This window comes from Zootoca vivipara, chromosome 14, assembly GCF_965207765.1.
Source record: "Zootoca vivipara chromosome 14, rZooViv2.hap1.1, whole genome shotgun sequence".
Classification (NCBI taxonomy): Eukaryota; Metazoa; Chordata; class Lepidosauria; order Squamata; family Lacertidae; genus Zootoca; species Zootoca vivipara.
This window is the reverse complement of record NC_142597.1, coordinates 34,986,627-35,005,910: the sequence shown is the minus strand read 5'-3', so window position 1 is coordinate 35,005,910 and position 19,284 is coordinate 34,986,627. Positions and strand designations below refer to the sequence as shown.

The window sequence follows — 19,284 nt, the reverse complement described above, 5'->3', positions numbered from 1 at the left end:
AACACAAACAACCAATGAAAATCATACCACATAATTTAAGAATGGGCCGCCAGAATCTTTAACCACAAACAAGAGTGGCGGAGCTACAAATCGTTTCACTGAAATTACTTCATGGCTGTGAGGGACAAGGGATACAGGGAAGTCCCTCCCATCTTAAGTTCCAGCCCATCACCAAGCGCTGGAGAGAGTAAGGAGAGCTCTGCCTCCAGCGGAGAGTCAGGAAGTGGTGTCCGAGGCTCAGGCAGGGTTGTGGAGCCCATGCCTCAGGTGGGACAGGAAGTTGGACGCACGGGGGGGAGGCCAATCCCCCCAACTCCCGAATTGCGACGCAAACGTAGGGGGAAGAGGTTGGGTCTGCCAAAGTTGTGGTGCTGGAAGAAAACGCGCCAATCGCCATTCGGGAGTTCTGACACCTCACCTTAAGGATGCATTTTTACTGCTCTGAACACTGTAAATAATCAGCACTTAATAAAAGCCTGAAAAGACCATGCTGGAGTCGTTACTCTAGAGTAGCCATACCAGGCCCCCTGACAGCAACTCCCGAATCTTTTTTGGCTACTTTGGAGTGCAGCGATGAGCGCTCAAGAGGCTGAGCATTGGAGGCTGGAGGCTGAAGCAGCGAAGCAGGAGCTACAGACCCTCACAGCGCACGCACAGCAGCAATTGCATGCCGCTCAGGAGGAAGCGCGAGGGGCGCAGGAGGAGCTGAACAAGCTGGTGGACCAGGTGAGGACAAAAGAGGAGACTGAGAAACAGCTAAGGGTGATGGTATTAGACCTGCAGAAAAAGTTGGAAGAGGAGAAAGCCGCTAGAGGTGGGGGGGCACCCCAGCCGCAGCTAGTCCAAGTGAGAAGGGGACAGAGCCTAGTCACCAAGTTCAGCGGAGACCCGAGGGAGTACCTCGGATTCGAGACTGAGATAAATTATGCGCTGGAATTGCATGCAGCAGAATTCCCAGATGACGCGCACAGAGTCTACTTTATCATAGAGCATTTGACGGGGGCCGCCCGGGAATGGGTAAGACCGCTCATCGCGCAAAAAAATCCTTGCATGAAGAACGCAACTTTATTTCTAGAAGCTTTAAAATTAATGTACGCTAGCGACAGTGAAATGGAGGCCACTAAACAGGAGCTTCATGACCTAACACAAGGAAAATCGACAGTTAGAGACTACTGGGCGAAATTCACCATGCTGGTGCACAAACTGGGGTGGGATCTGAACAGTGAGCCAGTGAAATCAGCCTTCTACCTAGGTTTGCATGCAGACGTTAAGGATGAGCTGGCAAGAGGTCCTAGACCGCAGACTATGGATCAGCTCAGCAAAGCGGCGCTAGCGGTGGGGGTGAGGCAGGAATCCAGATGGTATGACAAACAAGCGACGCGCGCAGCAAAACCTTGGTTCCCACGCTCTCAGGACAGACCACATCACCAAAACCCACCCCAGGGACCGCCCCCAGACCCGCCCAGACCAAGCCCAGAGCCGGAACCGATGGAGATCGGGGGAGCGCGCGCGCGGGCTTTTCAAACCCCGGCGGCGCCAAAACGCAAGGAGGGAAGAGGAGGGAATTGCTTTATCTGCAACTCCCCCCGGCATCGCGTCAGAGACTGCCCTCATCGCAGGGAGTGGCAAGGAAAGGCGGGAACGGTTGTACCTTCCCCCACTGACGTAGCACCACAGCAGGGAAACGAGACAGCCTGGCTGCAGGAGACAAGGGGCAGCAGCCAGGCACAGTCAGCAGTGAACAGCCCCAGCCCGCCCACCCGCACAGAGAGGAGCAGAGCCAGCCCACCCCTCCCAGAGCAGGAGTGGTTCTAGAAGTCACGCTGACGCTCCCAAATGGCTACCCCCTGTCAGTCCTCGCCTTAATTGACAGTGGGGCATCTGCCAACTTCTTCTCGAGAAACTTTGCAGAAGAGCACCAAATCCAACTTCTGCAGCTGGATTTTCCCCTGCATGTGGCCACCATTGATGGCAGAGAGTTGCTGGGAGGGGCCATCACTCATCAAACCCCCCCCATGAGAATGACGGTGGGAAGGCACTCAGAGACACTGGCTTTCAACGTCACGACCATCTCAGACCCCCCCATCGTTTTGGGAATGAGCTGGCTGGCGCGCCACGACCCTTCCATAAGTTGGCACCAGAGATGCATCACGTTTGGGTCGGACTTTTGTCTGGAACATTGCATGCAGCACCAACCAGGGGAGGGGCCTCCGATAGCCACGGTGGCCACCATGCACGTCAAAGGGGGTGAGGCGATACCCAAGCCGTACTGGGACCTGCAGGAGGTCTTCAGCGAAGCGGAGTCCGACCACCTACCCCCACACAGGCCTTTTGACTGCCAGATCAACCTGGTGCCAGGGGCAACTATACCCCCAGCCAAGCTGTACGCCATGTCAGACCAGGAACTGGAGGATCTGCGCGCTTTCATCGACAAGAACCTCAAGCGGGGGTTCATCAGAGAAAGCAAGGCAGCAGGGGGCAGCCCGGTCTTCTGGGTGGACAAGAAAGACACGCAACAGCGCCGCCTGGTGGTGGATTTTAGACGGCTGAATTCGGTGACAGAGCCAGTGGCTTTCCCCATGCCCAGAGTGGATGATCTCCTGACAGCGGCACGCAGGGGCAAGATTTTCACCAAGCTAGACCTGAGGGGGGCGTACAACTTGATCAGGATCCGGGAAGGCGATGAATGGAAGACCACGATGTTCACGCCTCTGGGCTCTTTTGAATATCTGGTGATGCCCTTCGGGTTGCAAGGGGGCTCAGCCTGCTTCCAGGCCTTCATGCACCACGTCCTGGGGTCCCTCCTCTTCAAGAACTGCCTGGTCTTTCTGGATGACATCCTTATCTATTCCAATGACCCAGTGCAGCATGTGAAGGATGTCAGGGAGGTGTTGCAGCGCCTGAAGGACAACCACCTGTATGTGAAGCTGGAGAAGTGCAAGTTTCACACCAAGGAGGTGGACTTCTTGGGCTACAAGCTGTCAGACAAGGGACTGGCAATGGACAAGGACAAGGTGCAGACCATCCTGGACTGGCACAGCCCCAGGACGCGCAAAGATGCCCAACGACTACTAGGCTTCGCTAACTTCTACAGGAAGTTCATCCAGAACTTCTCTCGGGTCACGGCTCCCATCACCGACTGCCTGAGAGGCAAGCAGAAGTTCAGGTGGACACCAGAGGCACAAGCAGCGTTCGAAAGCCTCAAGAGGGTGTTCGCGTCAGACCAGTACCTGTTCCACGTGGTGCAGGATGCGCCCCTACGCCTGGAGACAGATGCTTCTGATAAAGCTGTGGGAGCGATTCTGTTGCAACTGGACGCCAACAGAGAGTGGAGACCCTGTGCCTTCTTCTCCAGGAAGCTGACCCAGCCTGAACGCAACTACACAGTGTTTGATAGGGAACTTCTCGCGATCCACGCGGCGTTCCAGCACTGGCGACACTTCCTGGTGGGCGCCAAGCACCCCATCCAGGTGTGCACAGACCACAAGAACCTGGAGTTCTGGAGAACGGCCAGGGTGCTCAACCAGCGGCAGATACGGTGGGCAGAGTTCTTCTCGAACTTCAACTTCTCCATCCACTACATCCCGGGGGAGCAGAACGTCAGGGCGGATGCCCTCTCCCGCAAGCCAGAGTACATGGAGGAGGAGTTGCCACCAGCACCCAGGCACGTTTTCCCCCCATCTGCATGGTCATGCGGTGCAGCAGTGGTGAGCGAGGCAGAACTCACAGCACTGACGGCAGCGGATGAATTTGCCACCCGCATCTTCAGAGACCTGAGAGGGGGGAGGGAGCAGGCCAAAGACTTTGAGGAGAAGAGGGGTTTGCTTTTTTACAGGGGAGCCCTGTACCTCCCGACCAAACAGCTGAGAGGTAAGGTTCTCAAGCAGATGCACGACAACCCAACGGCGGGTCATTTCGGAAGGGACAAAACCACTCACCTAGTCATGAGACACTTCTGGTGGCCAGGGGTGCGGGAGGATGTTCGGGATTATGTCAGGGGATGTGACACCTGCCAGCGAGCAAAGGTGGTCAGAGCGCCACCAGCAGGTTTGCTGGAGCCATTAGCCACACCGCACAGGCCGTGGGAAGTAGTGTCCATGGACTTCATCACAGACCTGCCGTCGTCCAGGGGCAAGACCGCAGTGTTGGTGGTGGTGGACCTCATGTCCAAAATGTGCCACTTTATACCGTGTGCCAGGGCGGTCTCGGCAGAAGAGACGGCCAAACTGTTTGTGGACCACGTATTCCGACTGCATGGATTGCCTTTAAGAGTTATTTCGGATCGTGGCCGCCAATTTGTTTCCAGGTTCTGGCGACGGCTCATGAACCTCCTGCAGGTGGAGGTCAGCCTGTCGACGGCTCGGCACCCGCAGACCAATGGACAGGCGGAGCGGGTCAACGCCATTCTGCAGCAGTACCTGAGATGTTACGTCAGCCAGAGGCAAACGGACTGGGTGGATCGCCTGCCACTGGCAGAATTTGCCTACAACAATGCGGTGCACGTCTCCACAGGGGTGTCGCCCTTTAAGGCCAACTATGGGCGCGACCTCAGATCTTTCCCGGAGAGGGAGGGGGAGGAGGAGGAAGAGGGCCCACAGGCCGAGGAGTGGGCAGAGGACCTGGAGACGGTGCACCAACAGCTCAGAGAACACTTGGAGAGGGCCAAGGAAGCGTATAAGAAGGGGGCAGATCGCCACAGGCGGCCGGGAGAGGTCATAAGGGTGGGGGACAAGGTTTGGTTATCCTCGGAAGGTCTTCCCACCAGGGGGCGATGCAGAAAGTTAGCACACAGGAGGCTGGGCCCCTTCACGGTCACGCAACAGGTCAACCCGGTAGCCTTCAGGCTAGCACTGCCGGAGGACATGAGAGTGCACCCAGTGTTTCATAGATCACTGCTGTCGCCGTACAGGGAAAGTACCAGGTTCAGGGACAGCGATCAGCCTCCAGAGGGAGGGGGGGAGACGGGAAACGCCCGACAGCTCAATGAGGCAACTGAGATTTTAGACTCAAGGAGAGGGGTGAGAGGACTGGAGTACCTGATAGCATGGGAGGACACTCCGCCATCCCACAATGAGTGGATACCGGCCACGGAAGTACCTGAGGAATTTTTAGTGGAAGAATTCCACGCCCTGTTCCCCCACAGGCCCCAGCCCTGGCACATGGAAAGGGAGGGAGAGGGGGAGGAGCAGGAGGAAGGGATAGCAGGCAGCAGCTCCCCATGGAGATGGGAAGCGGAATTTGAGGACACGGAAGAAGAGGTGTGGGTTTCACCGAGGTCAACGACGTCAGAGGCAGGAGAGGACTGGCAGAACATTTTTACTCCCACCAGCTCTGATGCCACTGACTTCTTGGGATTTCCGTCTTCTCAGGGGGAAGGAGAGAGATCGCAGGATTGGGGGGAAATTTTCACACCCACAGGCTCGGATGCCACAGACTTCTTGGGATTTCACTCGTCCCCAGCAAGCAGAGAGCCACTGGGGAGGAGGAGAGAGGAGCCTGGGAGGGGGGTGGATGTGAGGGACAAGGGATACAGGGAAGTCCCTCCCATCTTAAGTTCCAGCCCATCACCAAGCGCTGGAGAGAGTAAGGAGAGCTCTGCCTCCAGCGGAGAGTCAGGAAGTGGTGTCCGAGGCTCAGGCAGGGTTGTGGAGCCCATGCCTCAGGTGGGACAGGAAGTTGGACGCACGGGGGGGAGGCCAATCCCCCCAACTCCCGAATTGCGACGCAAACGTAGGGGGAAGAGGTTGGGTCTGCCAAAGTTGTGGTGCTGGAAGAAAACGCGCCAATCGCCATTCGGGAGTTCTGACACCTCACCTTAAGGATGCATTTTTACTGCTCTGAACACTGTAAATAATCAGCACTTAATAAAAGCCTGAAAAGACCATGCTGGAGTCGTTACTCTAGAGTAGCCATACCAGGCCCCCTGACAATGGCTATTTCAGCAGCCATTTTGATAGTAGCTTTCTGGTCTTATGTTTACTTTTAATTGTTCTTATACTCTTGTGTGGGTTTGTGTTTGCCTTTTTTTAAAAAAACAACAACACATTTTATGTACATCGCTTAGAAATTCTGAATATTAAACAGTATGGAAATACATAAAATAGAATCACAGAATTGGAAGGGACCACGAGGGTCATCTAGTCCCACCCCCTGCAATGCAGGAATCTTTTGTGTCCAACATGGGCCTTGAACCCATGCCCCTGAGATTAAGAGTCTCATGCTGCTCTAGCAACTGAGCTATAGACAATAAAAATAAATTAAAAATTGAAAAGCTAGCAAGCAACTTTACAGGGGCAGAGGGAAGAGAGCAGTGCTGGGCTTCAACTTGCTCTTTTCCTTTTGGTTTTGTGGGCACCGAGATACATTTTCAAATGAAATTTGTTAAACACCCTGAAGCCTTTTTGTTAGGTACAGTGGTACCTCGACTTACGAAGGCGATCCGTTCCGCAGCGCTCTTCGTAAGTCTAAACCTTCATTTTGCGCATGCGCGAAGCGAGATTTGCGCATACGTAGACCGCATGTGCCGCTTCTGCGCAGGCACAGAACGCACACGTGGCAAAAATACTTCCGGGTTTGCCAACTTCGTAAGTTGAAACCTTCAGAAGTCGAGGTACCACTGTATCTCAAATCAAGAGCTACCAAAAGAAAAATGGACATTACTTATATATGCTACAACAGCAGCAAGACTCTTGAGTGCACAATATTGGAAGATGGAAGAAATACCATCAAAGGAACAATGGCAAGAAAAGCTGATGAACTATGCAGAATTGGCTAAGCTAACAGACAAACTACGAGAGAAGGGCAAAAAGGACTACAAAAGAGTCTGGGAACCATTTACAGTTTATCTGCAGAATCAAAAGAATGTACTGGATTCACTGGCAGAATCTGAATAAACTTTCACAATTTAATTTGAGTAACAGATATTTCAGAGAAATGATAAGGGATTTTATTTTTGTGTAGGAAAAGCAGGATACGATAAATAAAAGTAAATAACTCAGCAGAGGGGGAGTTGAGGGAAGTCCAGAGGAAGGGAGGGAAAATAAATGTAAATAACGTGATGGAATGAGAGTTGTACCATTATTTGTTATAAAATTCAATAAATATTCCCAGAGAGAGAGAGAGAGAGAGAGAGAGAGAGAGAGAGATTTTCAAATAACTGTTGCTTTCCACTCATCAGACAACAAACACTTACCGTCCTCCACAGATACTTGTACTATTTGGTCTGGTTCAACTGGATCTTAAAAAAAGGGAAAACTCATAAAATTAGTTGCATTATGTCATATAATGTACTGTTAACTACAACAGCAAACATGATCGACTATGTAACCGGAGGCAGCAACATAATGTGTATTCTCTGAAAAGCCCCTGTAAGAATTAGCAAAACCCATTTTGAGGCGTTTTGGTGTGTTTGTTTTTTACAATGAAGTGGTCTATAAATTTTATGAAATAAATCAATAAAAATGAATGTCCATCTTCTCACACAAACCAAACTAAACTAGTAGTGGAGTGTATTAATTCCACCCTGGTATTATTGCACATATCTGGTCTTCACACCCATCCGCACCCCTGCTCCACCTCGAAAAAGGGCTTTATTACCAACCATGTTATCAACTTCTAAGGGCAGTGTAATAAAAAATTAACACCTACCTTGTGCCACTGGCTCAGGGACTGGCACAGCTGCTGGGGCTGGTGCTTCTGATTCTGGTTTCTCAGCAATTTCTAGAAGTAGTAAGGTCAGCATACAAGGATACTAGTAAATGTATTCATGTTAAAACCACAATGTTACTCCATGTCAGTATGCACCAAGCAAAACATTAGCAATCCCTTGAAAGATGCAGTAGACAAATAGTATTCCAAAGAGTTGTTTTTTTAATTTTAACCTACTCCCTTTTAATCCTTTCCCCTTTAGGATTTATACCAGGCATCCCCAAACTTCGGCCCTCCAGATGTTTTGGACTACAATTCCCACCTTCCCTGACCACTGGGCCTGTTAGCTAGGGATCATGGGAGTTGTAGGCCAAACATCTGGAGGGCCGCAGTTTGGGGATGGCCTGATTTATACGCTGTCATTTTCTCTCTGGTCACAGGTATAAAATGCTAAGAAAGAGCTAGACTGTGTCATTGGCAGCATCATAGTGACAACCCAGTTATAGAAGGAAGGACATATTAAGCCTTAGTAATGAAATACTTACGGTTGTTCATTACAAGTCCAGGGAATGGTCTGTTGGAAAACACAGAATGCAACACTTCAATAAGGGATCGTTTACATAAGAATCCTAACGTTCTACAGATTTGACATAACAATCTGAGGTGCCAAATTGTATAACCACATATGCACTCTGATCCTCTCATTGAGTTTAATTTTCTTTCACTTTCATGCATGCATAAAGCCACAGATCTTGTACTGCAATTCTTAAGCCTCCCAGCAAGGTCCAAGAAAAAAAGCATTCAACATGAATAAATTACTTACGTGACCCTGAGCTTTGCATTCATATATAAGTTGAAAATTTTCAACTGACTCCATTTTTATTACTTACTCTCCAGTTGTCTTTGTATACTTTTCAGTTTCCATTTTTATTATATTTTCTCTACCCTCATATCTTTGCTAGGTTAGGGGTGGACTCTCTCTTCAAAATTCTGCTCCTAGCGCTTTTTATCTAGTAAATACAGGCCTACTTTCAGGAGACCCACTGAAAATAATGGAACTTTGTTAAACATTCTATTCCTTTCAATAGGCCCACTTCATATATGGCTAACGTCCTTAGTAGCAACCACTGTGTATCCCCGAAAATAAGACACTGTCTTATATTTCTTTTTCCTCAAGAAGACACACTATGGCTTATTTTCAGGGGATGTCTTATTTTTTTTATTAAGCATGGTACAGCAATCTACATTTATTCAAATATAGTTAAATCGTCTTCTTCTGGAACATCGTCATAACTCTCCAAACCCGGAATTCCATCCTGAATTTCTTGCGACTCCATTTCCTTTAGAACCATTGGCCCCAGTCTTTCATGTCGAGCAATAGAGCTCTCAGTAAATGAGCAGCTCTTATCCATGTAACCTGCTCGGAGTGCATTGGCAACAACACTGTCAGTGATTTTATCCCATGAATTCTTCACCCACATCACGACCTCTTGCAGGCTAGGTTTCACAAAGTTTCCACGCTGATTTCTTGCCATTCTGTTTTCAATGTAGTCATTAATTTCCATATGCAAATGGTCTCTGAATGGCTTGTTTATTGCAATATCAAGAGTCTGCAGATAGGCAGTCATTCCTGCAGGAATCATTATTTGATCTATTCTTCTCTCTGCAAGGAACTTCTTCATGTCTTTAGCACGGTGAGTGCTGGCTGAATCCCAGACTAGCAGACCTCTTTGGCCACCTCGCATAACAAGTGGCAGCATTAAATCAAGCCACTTCCTTATAACTGCTTGTGTGCACCAGGCTTTTTCGGTTTCCAGAACATAAATGCCGGAAACACATTCAATCTTCTCTTTCTTGCCCTTAGTGATGATAAGAGGTGGGGCTTTCTTTCCATCCAGACGAATTGCCAAAATACAGGTAACACGTGAACTTTCGTGAACAGTGGAGGGAACGTAGATTGAGGAGGCACCCCTCTGTTCAATTGTCATTTGGGCTCCTTGACCCATAAACACTGCAGTTTCATCCATAGCAATCATGTTGCAAAGTTGGTATTTAGAAAAGTCGATGCCATCAACAAAGGACTTGAATGCAAGGGCTCGCTTAACAACTTCAGCATCTTCCAACTTTAACAGTGTTGTTGATTTTCTGAGAGACAGTTCATATCGATGAAGGAAGCTATCCAGCCAGTGCTGCGATGCTTTGAATTCAGCGGCTATTTCAAATTGTGGTGCCATTTCAAGGGCAAATGCTTGAATATCAGCCCTGCGCACAACCAAAGCCTTTGCTCTCCTGTCAGCGATCCATTCACTGATCATGTCTTCCAGCTCAGGAATTAAAGGCTGCCGACCTGAACCGCACTTGCTCTTCTTAGCATTTCCTACGACCGCCTGTAGACTGAGGTTATTGTATTCTGCCCGCCATTTTTGGACCATTCGGATATACAACTTCTTCTCCTTGCAGAAAGCCGTAAGATTCTTGCCCTGGGAGTCCTCCACAATTTCTTTCTTGTACTCAACAGAATAGCGCTTTCTTTTTGCACTCATCTTGTCTGGGGGTTGTTGCTGGTTGGTGCTGGGGGAGAGAGACCCACAGTGCTGAGTAAAACGGCAGCCACAGCTTTACTTCTTCCCCCTGAGGACACACAATTCCTAAAACAGAGCGTCCTGCTCCCCACTTCACTGAGGAAACTTTCACTTTCTATGTCTCCCTCTATTCCTCAGCTTGCAACATGCACAGAGCGACCAGGACCTGGCAGGGGGAGCCGACCTCGTTGATGGGGCTGCCCGCACCTCTCCGGTCACCTCCGAGCCTCCTTCCCGCTGGAGGAGCCTCCCTCCAGCTGCTGCCCGTCTTCTTTACTGCTCCGCGCCGGTATGCTGTATAGCCACGCCTATCCAAGGCTGTCTTAAGGGCGCTGCCGGAGGGGCTGGAGCTGTTGCCGGGAGGCGCTGCGTCCAGCCTCGCCTCTTCCTTGGTACCCTCCAGAACTGTGCCTATCACTATGTCTTATTTTCAGGGTATTGCTTATATTGCGCAAATGCTTGGGATATCCTGCTACGGCTTATTTTATGGGTATGTCTTATTTTCGGGAAAACACGACAGTAGGTTTCCAGTAAGCTCTTGTTGCCTGCTCCTAACACAACCGCTGGTGAAACCTTTAAGAAAATATCCGCTCATCCTTGCTGCTTTAGTAACAGCTCTCCAAATCTGTTTCACCTCCTGCAAGGGCGAGGGGGGAACATTTTGGTCATATCCTCTCCAATGTGGGTCACAGGAGCCCTTACAGATGTGAACAACTCTTGAAGGCACCATACCATAAATTAGCTGCTTTCCCGAATTTGTACTGCTTAAAGTGGCTCGAAAACAAAGAGCCTCAGAGTTTGAACATCCGAGGGAAGGGAGTTCCAAAATCATGAGGCAGCAACAGAGAATGCCTCTCTCCATATCCTTCTACAAGCTTGGCTTGTATGATGGCATCATTCAAGAGCCCATTCTCAGCTGATCTTTCAACACTGCAGTGGGGCACAGGGAAGAAGGCACACTCTCTTAGGTATGCTGGACCAGGCCATGGGGAACTTTGTAGGACAAAACTGGCCAGAATGGAAGCTGGCCTGGACTTTAAAACAATTGTATTAAATGCTTCTGAAGACCCTTCTCCATTGGAAGGCAGGGAGCACAGCAGCTCAGATGCCTTTGGGATGATCCTAAGCAGCAGTCACCTCTTTCCCCACAAGACCTCATAAGGAGGAACATGCTGCCTCAAAATATGGAGCTTCAGTTTAGTGGCTTGTTTGAGCCTAGCAAACACAGGGCTCAAGAGAGCCGTAGAGATCACAATAGGATCTCTTGGTCTTGTGCACTGGCCCTAGCTTGGTTGCAATGGAAAACAGTGGCAGCTTCTCCCATTAACTTTACTGCATGTCTAATCCATCAACCAGGACCAGAATAAGAAGCCCCCACCTTACATCTTCACCAACAAAAAAAGAAAGAAAAAAGAAAATCAATATTATAGAGAATGCAGTTGAAAGCCACATACCTGATGACAGTAAATTTAATAAACTCTGCTGAATCCAGTATCTTCCTCATGGAACTGATTTCAAGATAACTGGGAGCTTTGAAAGACACTCCAGGGGGCATCCCATCCACCACCACGCAGCCAGGGTTGACCGTGATTTTTCGATAGGGGACTTTCACAGGGTACCCCAGGCCAATGGCTTCCCCTGATGAGAGAGAGAGGTTGTGAGAGTTATGTTGCACTGTCCTCACGCTAGGCCACCAGGAAAGCAGAGTTTACTTGAAAATACTACATAGTAACAAGGGCAGGATCATTATAAAAACAGAATCAACTTCAACGGAGATGTGCTTTTGCTGACCTACTGGGACTGAACCCTTCCACTTACTAGATATACCCGAGTACTGTATCAGCCTACTTTTTCAGCACCAAAAATGTGCTGAAAAAGCCGGCGTCGGCTTATATTCAAGTGAGGCGGGCGGTGGCAGAGAAAGGCACAGGACCGGGGGTTTGGAGAAGCGCTGCTCTGTGAGAGGCGGCGAGGAAGGGATCCTTCCTCGCCGCTTCTCCCCCCCACCCCTCCGCCAACAGCTGGGAAAGGCATAGGGTGGTATTTATTTTTATTTTTGAAATTTACCAGTGGCTGCTGAGCTGCTGCATTTCCCACCCTCGGCTTATACTCGAGTCAATAAGTTTTCCCAGTTTTTTCGAGGTAAAATTAGGTGCCTCGGCTTATATTCGGATCAGCTTATACTCGAGTATATACGGTATCTTCATTTAAGCTTTTGGAAGTGCTGTTTGTAAAAATACTGATTAAAACGGTACTCAAGGGTACACAGTAACAGCACCTCTTTCTTTTGTTGTTAAAAAGTGCGGCGCTTAGTGTAACAACTTTATGGCGAGTACCGGCGCCTATAGAAGAAGTGTCCAGCTGGATCAGAGTAAAAAAAATGGTCCATCCCGTTTCCTACGGTGACTAACGAGATGCTTATAGGAAGCACACATGGAGGGAATGACGGCAACAGGCCTTCCCCATCATTTGCCTCCCAACAAATGGTATCCAGTGTCTCACGCCACTTTGGAATCAGGAGGATTCCATTTTGTTCCCATGACTAATAGCCTCCGGTAGATCTATGCTCTGCTAAGCATCTTTCAAAGCCATCTACTCCCATGGCCATTATTGTGTGTTGTGTTCAAGAAGTTAATCAAGCATTGTGTAAAGAAATAGTCCCTTTTGTTTGCCATCACTAATCAGATGTATGAAATCCACCAGACACCAGCTTGCAGTTTTTCTTCAAATGCAGTCTTTCGATGACCACTGGTATTAAGTTGCATCTAACTAATTACCCCACTGTTATTAAAATGATAGGTGTCAAAAGTCGTTCCCATTGTATCATCCAAGGCTGCATGGAGACTGCAACATGAACTACCTAACACAAACATGATAATTTGCACTTAAACCAACGTGTATTTTTATATATGATCATATAATATAATATAATATAATATAATATAATATAATATAATATAATATAATATAATATAACTGTTTACCTCTAAAGCAGCCTATTGAACTCAAGAAGCATCAAATGACAGCTATTTTCTAACGACTGAATACATGCTTTTCAGTGAAGTGGAATTACATATAGAACTCGGGAAAGAGGGAACAGAAATGTTTCCTTCAATTATGAAGTACAAAAGGATGAGCTTATTTACTATATTTATAGACCACCTGTCAACCAGAGTTCCTACCAACCAACAACAGAAAACAGGTGCTGGCTAGGTGTGCAGGGACACATGCACTCAAGGCCCAACGTCTGACTGTCTGAAGCATAAACGGCTCTCCTGCAGCTTCAGACTTTTACAGCTCAGTCCTCTTTCAATTCAGGCCTCAAAGGTAGGCCTACTACACCTTGGATTGCAGAGTCTATGTTGCAAAATTAAAATTACCAAACTTCCGACTGAACAGGTCATTCACTTGTTCTCTCAGCTGTCGGGCCTTCTCTACTTTGGATGTTCTCTCATCATCGTCTGGAAAATTTGAAGAAACAAGAATGAAATCATATTGACTTGAACCTTTTTTTAAAAAACAAACAAATCTTGTTTAAACGTGAGCAAAGCCAATTTAAGTCAGTCTAGTTATTTCAAGAGCCCTGTTCTACTCATCTAGAGTTGCTGCTGTCCTATCATCAACTCCCTCTCAGCCTTAAGGCTGTTAGTCCTTTGGGGTTTAAAGGAGTGGCAGGAGAGAGCCTGAGCCAAGTGTGTGCCCACTTTCTTAAGTGCCCTGTAGGGCATGTCTCTATCAGGTGAACCTGCTGCTAAAGTCCTCTCTTTCCTTTAGCTTAAGTCACTAAACTTTAAAGCAGGGCAGGGAAACCTGCACACACACCCCAGATGATGTTGGGCTACATCTTCTAGCTCAGGCACCCCCAAACTGCGGCCCTCCAGATGTTTTGGCCTACAACTCCCATGATCCCTAGCTAAGAGGACCAGCAGTCGGGGAAGATGGGAATTGTAGTCCAAAACAGCTGGAGGGCCGAAGTTTGGGGATGCCTGTTCTAGCTGCATGGTTAATGGTCAATGATGATGGAGATGTTAACCAATAACAATTGGAGGCCATACACGCTCCATCCTTGCCTGAAAGATTAAAGGAAAGAGCACATAGCAGATATACAGGTGCCACTTGGTGCCTTTCTGGAGCAACTGAAGAAAGTTGCTAATGCAAAATAAAAATAAAAATGGACAAGCTCTTCCTCCAAGCTGGGAACCTCATGGAAGCATGGAGAAAGGGAGGCAGCTGGTTAGCAACCTGGCAGCTACCAGCACTCTCCCCTAGTTGAATCTTTGGGGAAGGTCAGTCGCTTCATTGCTTTGCAGCCCTCATTCTCCAATAGGAAATATAGCAAGGAAGTTCTCTATCTTAAACCCTTGTGCAAGTTCTAAGGACAGTCTGCGGTTGGCAGGTGGGAAGCCAGCGTGTTCCAATAAGCAGGGCAATCCAACTCGGGAAAGCTGCTTTCAGTTCCTGTAACCCATCAATAAGGGTAGCCCTTGTCTTTGCAGCATTACTTGTTCTGGGAAATGAAAGTAAGGAACATGGGGCTTCTTTGCCACATTTAACTTACACAGTGAGAACTATTGGCAATAGTTAAGAATGTCTGCTTCTTCTCTTTCAAGCCCTTGGGAGTTTAGCTTCAAGATACTTTCGCAAGTAACACAGAAGAATACGGTTTATTATGACTAGTATCTTATGTGATGTCTGCTGGCACATGAACTAGAATTAGAAATATGACAGGAACAAAAATATTGAACTGGAAAAAGATACTGTCTTTAAAACAGCTTTTGAAAATGCAGGGTAGGAAAAAATGGGCAGAGTACCTGGTATAGTCACTTGGATGATGTTAAGATCTTCCACTCCAGCAGCTGTGTTCACCACTGGATCAGGCACATTTACAGTGTTTACCACGGTGTTTGATAAACTTGTTCTTCCTTATAAAACACATGTATTCAAAGCATTAACACTAAAAGGACTTGAACCTCATTTCGTATTATGAGTACTGCTCGGTAAAAAAGTATCAAGAACAAATGAGACTGAACTCAAGAGTGGCCAACATACTAGGCAGATATAAGTAAGTCCTAATTGGAGGACAGCTGTTGGCCCCCATCCAACCATATCCAGTGCCAAATCTGCCCACGCTCTAACAGGAGTGCTGCTTTATTCCTTGCAGAGGATGGCAGTGACTCTGCACTCCAAAAGGATAAGGAACTCTCCTAACAAAGACTTCCTCATACGCACTATGCCCTATTTGAATTTCAGAACAAATCTGATGTCAGCACTCCAGGGAGGCAGTGGAAGGGGAGGAAACTGCACACGTAGACTGACAGCTAGCTAGAGAGACTTGGTGTAGTGCGAGGGGAGTTTTGGGGAAGGATTAAACCTTGGTTCTTGCCCTGCGTAGTTTAAATGAATGTGTGTTTGGTTCTCCTTTAAAGAGAATTTAAAGAGAACCGTTCCCCTTTTTGTTTTCCTTAATTGCTTGGATGTGATTTACTGCTCTTTCTGGAAGGAAGATGATGTTATCTGGGTCCCAACGTGGATGCATAGGGTTAAATGTTAAATCCACTACAGCTGGGGTAATTTGGGTCCTGGGTTGTAAAAGAGCAGTCAATTGTAATTAGTCTATTGGTCTGGGGATGTATGTTATCTCAGACCTTGGAAATAGGGAGGGATTCCTACCCCTGGGCATCTGTGAATTAACATTCTCACAGCTGCAGTACATTCTTCTGATATGGGGAATTAGGGGCTAGGGCTTTAAGCATTGGATCTTGGCTGATTAAAGAATCCCTTCGATTGGTTTAAGATCACAATACCTCGTGGGGTCAAGGGGGATATATATTCCACGTTTAAGAGATGCAAACGCTGTCCCTTGGCAACCTTTATCGATGCTAATGTCTGTTGTTGAGAGAATTACTGGAAGTTTACCAGGGTGTTAGTCATGCTCCTTGCTGGAGGGCAGGGACCTGATGGAAAGGCTTTTTGATTTAATATTCAAGTGACTTTTAAGAGTAAGTACACTACCCTGTTTCTCATATTTTAAGACATACCCATAAAATAAGCCATAGCAGGATTTTTAAGCATTCAAGGAATATAAGCCATACCCCGAAAATAAGACATAGTGATAGGCGCAGCAGCAATGCCAGCCGTGGCAGGAGGAGAAGGAAAAAAATAAGACATCCCTTGAAAATAAGCCATAGTGTGTTTTTTTGAGGAAAAAATAAATATAAGACATGTCTTATAATATGAGAAACACGGTAGCTAGTGATATTAAATAATGTTTTTATTTTAATTTGTATGCTTTGCAAGAAACGTGCACCCTCTTTATAAGTATTTTGTTCTACATTTAATACTGAGAAGTATTTCTTGCTTTGTCTTAATTGCCTTTGAATGAGTGAAGCTGATCCAGCGCCGGACCATTTGGCCTCTTCTGACTGTTTTGCTGTTAATTGGGTTACCATTTGTGAGCCAAGTCGTGCAACCCAGATAAGGGTGGAAGTAGACTCCCCAAAACTTATACGGGGTTGTACGGGCGGGGAGTGGTGGCAGCCTATTGGTAGTTGTCTTGCCAAGCTCTAAGACAGTCCTGGCTTGAGGAGCTTCCAAGAACCCCTACACTTGGAATGAGAGCCAAGATGAAGAGAGCAGAAGACCAGTAACTTGGTCTCTGCAGTTCTCGTCACTTCTTTGATATAGTAATCTAATAGCACTTTCAAGACACAAGACTCTTCCTTATTCTGAGGTGCAAGGCCCAAAAGCAATGACTTGATTTACACGATCACAGAACCCTTGGATTACTTTAATTCACTCCCCTGAATTGTTCCCTACTCCTGATCAGTGCTGCCATCTTACGAAGCAACGAAGTCGGCGCCACTGATGGCTTAACTCTGAGACAAAACTCACTCTGAGGACTTGGAACAGCAGCAGCGCTTTCTTTAATTGCAGCCTCGAACATCTCAGGCCTGCAAAGAAACACGGTGAAGTTTTGGCATAAGAATATAAAGTGCGATCAATAAGTAAACACAACTGCAGCTTCATTTCCCTCTGAGGCGAAGCTGATCATTCTAAAATACCATAGCACGGCTGGTCAAGTGGATGGAGGAGAAAGCACAATGACAATCCGTCCCCAACACATGCAGTCTTGCTCCCTGCAAATTCCATTTGGCTTGGATATCCCTCCCTGAAGCCCTCTCTCATCTCAGGGAAGCTCAGAACCCTTCAGCCAAAGATTAAAGCAAAAGCAAAGTGAACCTATTAAGTTATCCATGTGCACCCTGAACCAAGAAGTTCAAACATATTGGCTGCATTCAGACATCACACTAAACCTATGTGATGTGATGTGAATGAGCCGGGACACGCCAGTGAGCCTCAGGCCTGCAGCACACTTCCTCCTCCTGTGGAAAGGCTGCAAGAGTTTGGAAGTCTTCTAACTGTGATTAATGTTAATGTGGTTAATGAAGCCATGGTCCAAGCCTTTTCATCCATGGCCAGTCAGGTCCACCTGGGCAGCACAAAAGCAACATCCTCTTGTGCATCTGGTACCCAGTGGTCTGAACCGGTAGGCTGGGTTCCATTTGGCTATCCTCCGCCAATTTGTTCCTGTACTGCATATTGTCCTCTAGCGTGAGACACATCTCCATAGAAAGAGTTACCTGTTTTGTCCACCTGAGTTATAAAAGGCTCAAACTCATCCTGAGAGGACTCAAGGGTGCTTACTTATCAACTGAAACACTGCATGGACTTTTGTGTCCAACTCATTTTATTGTTTTTTAATGTCACAGTGTGATGGGTCAGCCCCTTCTTTTGACCTCAGGGTCAGCTCATATGGTTACAAACCCTTCTTTCTAAATTTCACTTTTGTGCTCTTCATTCAGTGCTACACCCTCCCCCACCCCGGGCCAAATACGAGTGCTACCAGCTCAGCGCCTGCCTTTGTTTTATCTTCCTTATTCTCCCGGGAAATAAAAGGAGGTACTGAATAAGTCTTATATGGAAGAAAGCAAACAAGGTTTTAATTCCAGAAATGCAATGTTAGCTTATGGCCAGAATGCCAATGCACTGAAAGCTGCCCCCGTAGATTTAGTGAAGACAAAAGAAAACAAGATTGAACAGATAAAAGGCAGGCGCTAGCAATCATTTCATGTATTATACAGTGGTACCTCGACATCCGAACGACTCGACTTCCGAAGGTTTCGACTTCCGAAGTCGACAAACCCGGAAGTCTTTTCGCCGCACACGCGTTCTGCGCATGCACAAAACGGGTGCTTCAACAACCGAAGACTTCGACTTACGAAGAGCGCCGCGGAACGGATCGCCTTCGTAAGTCGAGGCACCACTGTACAAGGCAACAAGGTGTTTACTTTAAGCTATACTTGTCCAATTTGCCTTTTGGATTTTGCAAAGTACCTTTATCACTATTCAATTTCAGACAACACAAGTGGCATATTTGGATATTACAAGATCCTTCTTAAGAAGTGGCCATCAACCAGCTGAAAACGTTAGCAACTATACAATACAGTCATACCTTGGTTTTCGAACAGCTTAGTTCCCAAACGTCAGAAACCCAGAAGTGACTGTTTCGGTTTGCGAACTATTTTTGGAAGCCGAAATTCCGATGGGGCTTCCGCAGCTTCTGATTGGTTGCAGGAGCTTCCTGCAGCCAATTTGGGTTTTGAACATTTTGGAAGTCAAACGGACTTCCAGAACGGATTCCGTTCGACTTTGAAGGTACATACAGTATTCACTCTATTCAACACTCAGTAACAGAGTGCTTCCTGTCATCGTAATTGCACATTTCAAGCTTACTTTGATTAAGTTCTGCTTTCACTTATCAAGTAAAGCAAAAACCCTCAGGGCCACTTTGTTTCTATCTCTGACTGAGAAATTTATTCTGAAGTTTGCACAGCAATATTTGGAGCCATGCTGGAGGTCATCTGGATTTAAAATATTTGATTTGCTGATTTGGGTATCAAATATGGAGTTTGCGAGAGTGATCCCTTATCAACTGATTTTAAGATGCTGCTTGTTCAGCTAGAATCCTTGCTTTGTATGAACAAATGAAATATTT

General features: G+C 47.2%; 1 protein-coding gene across 19 annotated transcripts in view; it reads right to left on the bottom strand.

Moving 5' to 3' along the window:
- GTF2I (general transcription factor IIi) overlaps positions 1 to 19,284 on the bottom strand; it is a 70,757-nt gene that overhangs the window by 1,220 nt on the left and 50,253 nt on the right. For 11 of the 19 annotated variants that reach the window (XM_060268362.2, XM_088657963.1, XM_060268361.2 and 8 more), the window contains 5 exons: positions 17,121 to 17,179; positions 15,041 to 15,151; positions 13,610 to 13,690; positions 11,684 to 11,867; positions 8,858 to 10,218 (listed from right to left, as the gene is read on the bottom strand). In XM_060268362.2, coding sequence (XP_060124345.2) covers positions 8,895 to 10,218; positions 11,684 to 11,867; positions 13,610 to 13,690; positions 15,041 to 15,151; positions 17,121 to 17,179 — 1,759 coding nt within the window. In that variant the 3' untranslated portion in view covers positions 8,858 to 8,894. Of the gene's footprint in view, positions 1 to 7,192; positions 7,238 to 7,647; positions 7,720 to 8,192; positions 8,222 to 8,857; positions 10,219 to 11,683; positions 11,868 to 13,609; positions 13,691 to 14,787; positions 14,937 to 15,040; positions 15,152 to 17,120; positions 17,180 to 19,284 lie in introns of those variants that run through there. The other 8 variants (XM_088657968.1, XM_088657967.1, XM_060268367.2 and 5 more) reach the window with 2 other exon arrangements.